The sequence below is a fragment of the Phycodurus eques genome, chromosome 10 (assembly GCF_024500275.1).
Source record: "Phycodurus eques isolate BA_2022a chromosome 10, UOR_Pequ_1.1, whole genome shotgun sequence".
NCBI classification, from domain to species: Eukaryota; Metazoa; Chordata; class Actinopteri; order Syngnathiformes; family Syngnathidae; genus Phycodurus; species Phycodurus eques.
The window spans coordinates 8,276,185-8,287,083 of record NC_084534.1 but is presented as its reverse complement, the minus strand read 5'-3'; the positions used below and the strand labels follow the sequence as shown (position 1 = coordinate 8,287,083).

At 40.5% G+C, this 10,899-nt stretch overlaps 1 protein-coding gene across 1 annotated transcript in view; it reads right to left on the bottom strand.

Moving 5' to 3' along the window:
• Positions 1-371: 371 nt before the first annotated feature.
• Positions 372-10,899, bottom strand: part of kbtbd8 (kelch repeat and BTB (POZ) domain containing 8) — a 31,518-nt gene continuing 20,990 nt past the window's right edge. Inside the window, exons 4-5 of the mRNA XM_061686927.1 lie at positions 6,890-7,709; positions 372-3,195 (exon numbers count right to left, since the gene is read on the bottom strand). Of these exons, the coding sequence (XP_061542911.1) occupies positions 2,732-3,195; positions 6,890-7,709 (1,284 nt within the window). The 3' untranslated portion in view covers positions 372-2,731. The remainder of the gene's footprint in view (positions 3,196-6,889; positions 7,710-10,899) is intronic.

The following is a 10,899-nucleotide window of genomic DNA, read 5'->3' as shown; positions in this document are numbered from 1 at the left end:
ACGTGTCAGCCGGCGTGGACTCCAATTGGCAGACGTCCAGCTAGCACAGACTGATAGCCTCACTTTTCAGACGAGTAAAAGAGCAGCTATCTGTACTGCTCTGACGACTTTTCCTTAATTTGACTCCCAATATTTAAACAGACATCAATCAGTATTTTCTATTCCTTACTTGGTCGAAATAAAAAGGTAAAATCTACAGTTGTGATTTTGATTAAAAAAAGAAAGAAAAACTCGTTTATGGCTTTTAAAATGTATCCATATAATCTGGGGGGGAAAAAGACAAGCTGCATTTTCAATTGTCATTATTAACTGTTATTTTTGTGGGGGGGGCGGGGGGGTACAGAATGAAATGACTTCTCTTCAATGTTTCATTGTTTTATTTTCAAGTTATGTGCAACGTGAATTTCACAGTCGAGCTCAATCACCACGATAAACCATAACCCCAAAAAGAGACAAACCAGCAAAGTGGAGAAAAGAAAAGCATGAGGAATATCGTAAACTGGCACCGGGATGCACTAAATTGATGAGAGCTAGCTTTTTACTGCAGCCCAGAACCATTAACTCTTCAACAAAGAATAGCATTATTAGCTTGATGTACTGTAATTTATGAGTGGTGTTAAAAATGTAGTTTCTTGATTTGTAATGCTTATATTTGGTGAGATGTTACTGTACTACAGTCTACAGCAATTCAAATGTATTACTCCTTCAGGTAATCTCAGAGCAGGATTAATCTACCATAACTAAATAGGAAATAACAAAAATGGGGAAAGCCACTGAAGACAACAAAAACAAAACATCTACTTTTCAAGTTATAAAAGAAACTGAAGTTTAAAAACTGTGCAAGTACAGCAAACCTATAGTACAGTATATTACACATAACAAAATCAATTTAAAAAATACAGTACTGTTTCAGTAGAAATCCTGAGAGTTCTCCATTGCTCGTTCAACTATAAATTGCATGAATGAAGCTTTAACATCAACTCTGAACTGAGCCTCGAAAGTCAGGCCAGTCTCCTCTGGTATTAATTTCATGGTATTTTAATTTTTTTTTTATGAATGCTTGATTTGCATGTAATTTTATTGGATGATTGCAATAAGGTTACTGCAGCTCTTTCAGAATGTGGGCCACTTTTTTGTACTAGTGCAAAGATGACACAGGAACCTGTGTGACAAAATTGACAGTACTGTACTGAAAATGTCACAGGTAGAGAAACGCTACTTAGCTGTTGTATTACTTCTGTAAAAGATTGTCAAAAAACAAAGAAAATTGAAAGCAGCACCAATTGTTAGTCCACTGGTGGTGGCGTGAAAAGGCCTTTATGGCCTTTTCACAAGGGTGCTTCTGCTTTTCAGAGTCTGCATTTCACGTCTGTTGAAGTGTAGAGTGACTCACTGCAATGCTGAGTTAAGACTTTTCAGATATTGTTCATCAGGAGGAACACTTTTCGACTGTGATGCCTCCCTTCTTGCAGCCACAGGTGCGTCGGCATCGCGAGTGATCTGCACCACACGTCATTTCAAGCCTGTACCCACGCACCAGTGGAACTAATGTGATTTCACTACCAGACTAGCACATAAAATAATCAACACACTTTCACCTAAATCATATAAAGACATAGCCTAATCACAGTTCCAAGAATTATTGCTACTACAAAATTCTTTCCAACTTCCAGATTATTACAAGACCTCAAAATGCATTTTAGCATTTAGGTGGAAGGTTGTTTTAACCTTTCATAACTGGTTAAAATGACACTCCAGAAAGCAACCCATACAGAGATCAATGCTTTTGCTTCATTAACACAAAATGTCCTGAAAAATGTCCTTGTTTTTCTCCTCCCAATGGAATATCTCTGAAGTCTGAGGTAAGCCTTGTAGTTGGTCTGAACATCCCACTTAATGCTGACACAAAGTTCACTCTTGCCATTTCTCCAATGTGAAGAGGGAATATTCCAAAAATACACATCACAAATTCTCTTCACGTGTGACACAAAATGGACACCAACTGAAAGGGTGGGAGGTGCGAGCCCCCATACAACTGGAATCTAAAACAAAATGTAAAATTAGCTCAGAAGCCACACACAGTGTATTGTTTGACACACCAACGCTTGTGGAGGAAGAGCAAGTGACATAAAAATGTCATACAAGTTTCAAAAATTACTGTAAATCAACACCACACTTCAAAATTAGGTCTCCTATAGAGGAGCTTGAGAAATTTGACTTGGAAGGTGGTGGAGGGATGCACACAAACCTCAGAGCCAGCAAGCTAATAATGAGCAATGGTACTCACCTTACCCGTATGAATATACATTTAATATTTTTATATATTTATAGAATTTTACTTTATGTTGAGATGTAGCATTTATATCTCCAGAGTGCACACCATGTATACATGCTTTTGTAGATTCTCACCTATGTATCGAAAACAAATGACAACAGCATGGCTCAACAATAAGTAAAACAAGTTGTATAATTGCACTTATGATTCATTGTACGGTTTTCTAGAGCAAGCATCAGTGTGGGTAGTTTGTGCTGTCTGGAAAAAAAAAATACTGCAATCTTTAAAAGCACCCCTGTCTTGATCTTGTCAAACCAAAAGGTTTAACGGCTTAAGACGTATCAAAAAAAATGGTCTTTGTGGTGCAAACCCAAGGTAACACCAGGCACAAGGCAGGCAGGACCACACCACTCCCTCTGCCTCACAGATTAGGTTCACACAACAAGCCAAGCTACATCAGAGCACCCTCTGTAGACACTGTGGATAGAGTTTGGCCACCACACATTCAAAATGGCGGCCCAAATCCCAGAGGCGGTCGGGCGTCTCATAGACTTTGGTCCATACGTCAGCCTCATCGTCATACTGGTAAAGGGAGTTCTTGCGGCTAGTGCGAAACACATGCTCTTCCACCATGACCTGCGTAGCCCGTACAAAGAGGTGCAGTTTGCCTTGCAGCACCATGGCTTTGATGTATGGGCTTGTGGCTTGGTCAAAAGGCAGATCCCGTTTACGGCCCCAGCTGTTCCTTTCAATGTCGTAGACTTCCACAGTGAATGTACGCTGGTGATTCTTGCAGATACCGGCGATGTAGTAAATGCAGTTCTTATAGAGGGCAGCCAGACCTTGGCTTCGAGGGACGCTCATCGGGGAAAGATGACTCCAGTAGTCCTTGCGAGGGTCAAAGCAGAAGAAATATTCACCTGTGGACAATAAGAGGCAGTTTTGAGTCTTTAACAGCATCAGCTTGACTAAATGCTTCAGTAGGTTTTAAGGGGCATATTCTCTCAAGTTTAAGTCAGCAAAGGCGTGCAGCTCCACGCTTCTCTGGCTGCGTAGATTCTCCCATCCACTTAAGTAGATCATATACGGACCCTCGTGCCAGGTACGCACTCTGGGTGGAGCAACCTTGGAATGTGGGCGTTCACTGGCAAATTGGGATGTGCGCGTATTCTGCCGTTGACTTCAGCATCTTTCTTTTTTCTTAGTACGAGTATACCCTGTTTTCTTTTATTGCTCATAGTATAACTTTCTACAGCCAGCAAAGACGGCTTCAACTTCTTAGATCCCTATCTCACGAGCGGAGACGTCGCAAAGACTGAAATCACTCTGCCAGCCCTGCTCCCATCGGAGGAGCTTTTTCACATCACTGCGTCAACGCTCGAGAATAAAACTTTTTTTTCTATCCGATGACATGACACTGAGCGTCAGACACCCTCTGCATTGACGCGGGGCTCGGCGTCACGTCAAAAGGCGCTGACGCACCCTCAGCACACACACAATGAATGGGAAAGTCGAGGGCGTCAGACACTTTGCCAAATGTAGTGTGAAAAGGCCTTGGTTCTTCTCCAGGATCAGCAGAGGTTCTCTCTACTTCAATAAATGAAATTTGCAACATTCGTCTGCTTGCAGTGCAGTAAGCCATTAAACGCCTCTTTCGCAAAGATTACAGTACATGAAATTGCTCTTTTGTCCAATAACTGATAAATGATGCAATCTGGTAAAAAGCAAAAAAAAAAAATTAAAGTGACTGACTAGTCAATAATAAACGTGTTTTACCCTATTTGAATGATTCAATCCAGTAAATAATTAAAAAGTTAAAAAAAGTTTTTTAAAAAAGTTCAAGGGGTTCAATTGGCCAAAGGTGGCCACAATAGGAGACAAAAAGTACAATTTCTGTGAACAGTACTGATATATTTGATGAACTAAAGTTGGAAATTACAAAATCAGGCAAAAATCCCCACCCTTTGCTTTAACATAGCTAAAATGGTAAGTGATGGAAAAATGTAAATAAGTTATCATGTGTTGTGCTTTTCTGCTTGATTCTACTTAGAGAAATGTTTTATCACTGCAAAGCTTTCTCCCACAGGATGAGTCGTGTGTTTGCAGGTGCAAGGACAAATTTGAGCAGAGGAGTCTTCCTGTGTCTTGATAAGAAGTATATAATTATTCTACTGTCTCAACCACAACAAAGAGTGTTATGTCTTGATCACATGAGTTGCAACAAGCCTGTATGCCCCCACCTTTTTATTGTTGAAATTCATATGTAACAAGGGAACTGCCCTAAAGTAATAAAAAGAGAGGGTACGGACAGAGTGGGCTTAGAAAAAGGTTTGGAGACTGTAACGGCCAAGAGTTCACTCTTGGCCGTTTTCTCCTTGCAAGTCTGAAAACTGAACTCTGTCTGTCTTGATTTTTTTTTTTACAAGTGTTTTAGGTGTCTTGAACCTGACAGTAAGGAAGAAAAAAGGGGAGGTGGCAGTACAGAACCCAGAGGGTTGATGGTTTTGATGTTTTTTTTCTTGTATTACCTGTTTGTTTGTGACTATTTAATTTTGTATTTTAACCATGCAAGCATCTTTGTGAGCCCTTGTGGTGGGAAGTTCTATATGAATAAAATGTATGAATAATTATTTCTACAAGACTTCACACCGATCTTATCGGCTTGATCGAATTGGCCGATAATTTGCATTTTATGCAAACTATGTGATCAGCTGTAATGTCTTCATTCGCCGATCAACCTGCGACTGAGACCAAGCTTTCTCACATTGGGAAGCACATTTCTCTCTACAATACCTTGATAGTCTTGAGATTTTATAGTACCCTGCACAGATTCAAGACAATTTGTGCCAGATGTAGCCAAGCAGCCCCAAAACATAACAGCGCCTCCTCCATGTTTCACAGTAGGGACAGTGCTCCTTTCTCGGTATGCTTCATTTTTGCATCTGTGAACATAAAGCCGACGCGCCTTGCCAAAAAGTTCCAGTTTTGTCTCGTCTGTCCATAGGACATTATCGCAAAAGCTCAGTGGCTTGTCAAGATTAGTTTGGCAATGTCCAGTCTCGCTTTTTTTTATGATTTATTATCAACAGTGGTGTCGTCCTTGGTCATCTCCCATGAAGTCCACTTTGGCTACAACTACAATCTGACACTGATGTATCTTGACCTTGGAGTTCACCTTTGAATTTTTTGGGAGGTTGTTCTGGGCTCTTTGATCCCATTCGTATTATCCGTATCTTCAAATTCTCATAAATTTTCCTCCTGCGGGGACTTCTAGGGATGTTGGCTACAGTACCGGGGCGCTTAAATGTCTGAAAAATATGTGCAACTTTACTCAAAAGAACATCAAGCTGCTTGGAGATGGTCTTATAGCCTTCACCTTTAACATACTTGTCTATAGTTTTCTTTCTAATCCTGAGACAACTATCTCCTTCGCTTCCTTTGATCTATGTTTAGTGTAGTACACACCATGTCACCAAACAGCACAGTGATGACTTGTTACCCTTTAAATTGGACGACTGTCTGATTACAAGTTTAAAGACGCCTGTGATGCTAATTTGGGGAAGCAACTTGATGGAACATGTCCCTATGGTCAAATTAGTTTCCATCTTTTCTCGTGGTACCATCATTTTTGTCGAGGCCTGTTTCATGAGTTTGTTTCTTTTAAATAATTCTGTTCAACCACAATTCAAAAGCAATGTCTGATTTTCATTGGTTCATTTTTATTTATTATTGCTTTTGTCAGATTCAAGTTATTTCTGTGACCACTGTGGGCTTTTCATTAACAAGCGGGATAAAACAACTTCTATCCACGTGTGTATATGACATGGCTAAAAAAAGGACCACCAATGTGTCAGGTGGCCCAGGGATCACTGACTGACATGTTTCAGGGTATCTGCATATGACTTTTGTATGGGTGATGTTGCTGACTGGAGACCAATTCCCAAACGCTTATTTAGTGTTGTTAAATGGAAAGGTGATGTAAGAGTGGTAAACATGCCCCTGTCCCAGCTTTTTGGAACGTGTTGCAGGCATCAAATTCAAAATAAGTTATTTGCAAAAATAAATAAAAAAACTATCAGTGTGAACATTAAATATTTCTTCTTACTCAATTCAATATAGATTGAAAAGGATTTCATTGTATTCTATTTTTATGTATGTTACACAACTTTCCAACTTCATTGGAATTGGGGGTTGTCTATTATTTTGTAAAACTGCAACGTGATAGTGGTGGTATTAACAGGTGGATTAGGTCACTTAAGTCCACGCTGAATGAAGGCCCAGGTCCGAAATGCACCACCTGCCACTGGTGTATATATAGATGTTTAGGTAAGACTCTAGAAACCTTTTGATAGTCTCTTGGCCAAGTAAATCAAAGCGGGAGATGACTAAAACTTTGCTGCTTGTGAACTTTCACGTTCATATAACCAACAAGAAAATGCAGCAGCTTGAAGTGTAAAGCCACATTTTCGAGGTCGTTTCCCTCCACCCTCTCTTATATTCGAAGTGTGTTATTAAATGCAAGTCCAGGCATGACAAAATCCAAAATGTGACTAAAGCTGCAATGTGAGTGTTTTCGTACACAAAAATGCCTTCCACTAAGATGGATTAACATACCTTGGAGGACATAGATTCGATCTCTGTACTCCACGGCGCTGTGAAACTCCATGGCCACTGGCATTGGACTCACAGCCGTCCAGCAGTTGTCCCTGGCATCATAGCATTCAACAGACTTTAATGCATTTCGGCCATCGCCCTCATACACTCTGCCACCCAATGCATAAAGCTTCCCGCAGCAGTGTACCAGTCGACAGCCAATTCTCGCTCTCAAAAGAGGTGCATGTGGTAACCATCGATTTCCCGCATGTTCATACTGCCAGAAGTCGCTCTCTGCCCGATGGTCTATGGACACCTCACTGTTACTTGGTCGGTATCCCCCAGCAATGTAGATGTCATTTTCTGAGGACACCAGGATACCAACCTCTCTGAGATCGTTGGGTGGTTTGCACAGCTTGAACACCCTCCCTGTGGCTGTGTCTAGGCAAGGTACCGTCTGCTTCTTCCCTGAGTGTTTGTGAGCGGCGTCAAAGCAGATGACCATCTCAGAAGCAGTCATTCCCAGGCGCTGGGAGCAACCATTGGTGCCAGTGAGGCAGGCTTTTGCCTCAATAGGGTCTTTCGACAGGGAAAGGGCGCAAGCAAACGATGCAGGTATCCGACTGAGGAAGGAGTCATCCAGCAAAGGCAGACGGATGCACTGGGAAAACACCTCTGCAAGATGGGCCTCACGGCCATTTAGATCATGCTCCAACCAGCGGATTATGCTCTCATAGACATGCTCTTCTTTCTCCACATTGAGGTCATCATTGTTTAAAATGCTGACCAGCTGCTCCTTGGTCATCTGGAGGAATTCTTGCTCTCTTGAAACACACAGGAACTATCACAAAAAAAGAACACAATTCAAAGCAGTTAAGCGCACGCGCTAACCATTCACACTTGACACAGGTTGAAAATGTGTGATGGCGGATGTAGTGGAATGTAATGGGGCATGAGTAACTCATTACCTAAGAAAAGGTTTATTACAATTATAACAAAAACGTCATGATGCTATGTTCATGTGAAATAATATGCAAGTGTTACAAAAACTGAAAGAAATAATGTCAACCGGGGGTGAAACGAGTATGCAAGTTTTTCGAGTACAAACATTTTTTGATGAATTTTCTCTGCCTCGGGGACCCGCATATTTAATTGTGAAGCTCAAAAGATTAACAGGTACAATGTGCTTTCGTCATCTTTGCGAGGGAATGAAGCGGAAGCAAAGTGCAGCTATTTAATTCAAAGTGTGGTTAGATGATGACGACATCAGAAGACAAATGAGAGAAAAAAATGGCGAAAGTGTGGGAGCATTTCAGAATGAGCAGGAAGACTGTGACACATAATCGTTGTAACATGGACCTTGCATATTACAACATTTTGAGTCATGTAATGTAGGGGGGGAAAATGATTGGGGGTGATGTGTTTGGTACTGGCATGTCTTAAGAGAAGGTTGTGAAATGTGGCAAAGTTGGTGAGAAAGGAATTTAGAGTAAAATGGGTCATGTATCCAAACTAAACGAAGGTTTCCTCTCAAGGTGTATTCATTTTTAGTTTAGTTAGTTTGGTCTAAGCTCATAAAAGCACAGTCATTAACCTACTGTACTCCTGTCACATGCAAACAAAACTAGAATACACATTGGAACTAGTATTTCAGAGGTGGCGTCAACTTGGAGTACCTGAGGAACTTGATTGACTCAAGAGCGATGTGGCTTCATTTCTGCTTGACGGGTCTATCACATACTTAGATTTTTAATTGACTGCGCATTCCCCAAAAAGATAACTTCAAACCGATAGCAGTGTCATACAGCCGCGTTCGTGTGTAGTATTCAGCGACAGCAAGAGCTCGTTCAGCAAAATAGCACTGCTTGCTAACAATACAGTAGCTACAATTATGACAAGCTGAAAGCCAGAGCTGCTATGTCGAACTGACTTTGTAATCACCGCTATTAGCAGCATGGAGAAGCATAGGAGATTTGTCCCGCTCCATAAACGCAACAGTGTGGGTTTGGAATGAGGTACATTAGAAAAACAACAACAAAGGCCCGGCGGTTTCGTTTATTGCGACAATAACCCTCTAGCAGCTCAAAGTTGCACTTAAATAGCACCCAGTTCTAGCGGCAACAAAACAAATTATAAAATAATGCAGCAGCATACAGCGTGTATGAGAACAAGCGAACGAGGGGTTTATATTTATGATGAAGACGTTGGTGCTAAGGCACATCAATCAATGCGGTTCCTATTTTAGTGATAAAGTTGTGCATTAACTTTATGATGAGATGAAAAAAAGTGAACGAAACTAAGTTGGGCCATGTGTGAAAGCCAAAGCCACATTGCTGCAAACTGTTTCACTTTGTTGTAGAGGAATGGGGATTAAACATCCCAGACAATTATTGTTATCACAGATAATCCTGCAAACATGCTTGCTTCTGCACAGCTGGAAAATGTAAAACCTGCACGACAAACAGAATATTATACAGCTGCATGGCATATTTTCAAATTTCACATAATTTTGGGCTCGTTCTAATGTATATTTATTTCCTGATACATATTCATTTACATTACATGATATATAGAGATTTTATTTTTTCCTTCTGTGGTTATATTGTTAGGCGGCACGGTGGAAGACTGGTTTTCTCCGGGCACTCCGGTTTCCTCCCACATCCCAAAAACATGCATGGTAGGTTAATTGACAACTCTAAATTGCCTGTAGGTGTGAATGTGAGTGCAAATGGTTGTTTGTTTATATTGGCTGGCAACCAGTTCAGGGTGTAGCCCGCCTCCTGCCCGATGATAGCTGGGATAGGCTCCAGCATGCCTGCGACCCTCATGAGGAGAAGCGGCTCAGAAAATGGATGGATGGATTATATTTTTTGTGTGTGTGCTTTGTAGTTAAGAAAGCCTCCATCAAGTTCAACGCCTTTGAAAAAAGGTCACCTGAGACCACCGCCTCCTGCTGCTTCAACAATTAATACAGTATAGTCTCTCTGACCGGTGAATCGTGACTAATAAAAACACATTCACTGCCAATGACGGCTTTAGAAGTCAAATATCCATGTTAACTGGGAAGGCTGGCAGTGAATGGGTATAGATTTCTTCTGCATGTGAACTAACATGTCCAAGTTGTCTTTCTACACACTTGTCCTCTCTCTCACCAAAAAAGCTTTTTCAAATATGCTTTCTAACTATGCAAACAACAACGCTTTGCTCTAAAATACATGCTTATGATGAGTAAAAAGGAAGAAAAAAATCTGTCATGTGTACACACATTTTTGCTGTCAAGCAAGGGAGGCGGTGTGTTTTTTTTTTCTTTAGAATTTCATCACAAATTATTTCCATGCAAAAAGCCTTTCAACATAATCACTAAAAAAAGGGATGATGGATTGTGTGTTGGAATCCTTTCTATTCTAGTTGGCTCATTTATGATTTAAAAAAATGTATGTCACAAAAGCTGCTTTTTTTTTCATTAAAAAAAAAATAGTTTGCTGTGGTTGGGTGTTTTATAAAAGCAAGCCAGCAACAGTGTCCATGAACTGACCAGAAATATTTTTGAAATAGATTTTTGTGCTTGGCCTCCTTGTTCCTTGCCTAAACTCGTTGTTGTGGCTTCCTTATTCCGCGTTATTAATAACTGTTGTTGATCATTATGACAACACTACTCTCCACTTTGTCGCCATAATTTTCTTAGGTCCACTGCAGAGCTGGAATCGTTACCGGATGTCACACAAATTCAGAGTACCATTGTGAGCAAAAGGTACAGTACATGCTGCCTCTGCAACTATCAAGTTCCCTCTATTCTTGTTCCTTACAAATAAACCAATACAAATAAAATGGAATTTGGAATTGGAAAAAAATTTCTTAGCATTTAGGGTTGTGTATGAAATGCATTCAACAGTTACCTAAATGTGAGATTATTTCTGAAGGACAAGATTAGAGTGACACGAGGCAGTCCTGGAATACTGGACAAACCCTCTTAGAATAACGTAATTGAACCATGCATTTATCTTTTGAATAAAGTTTGCTTAAATACTTTT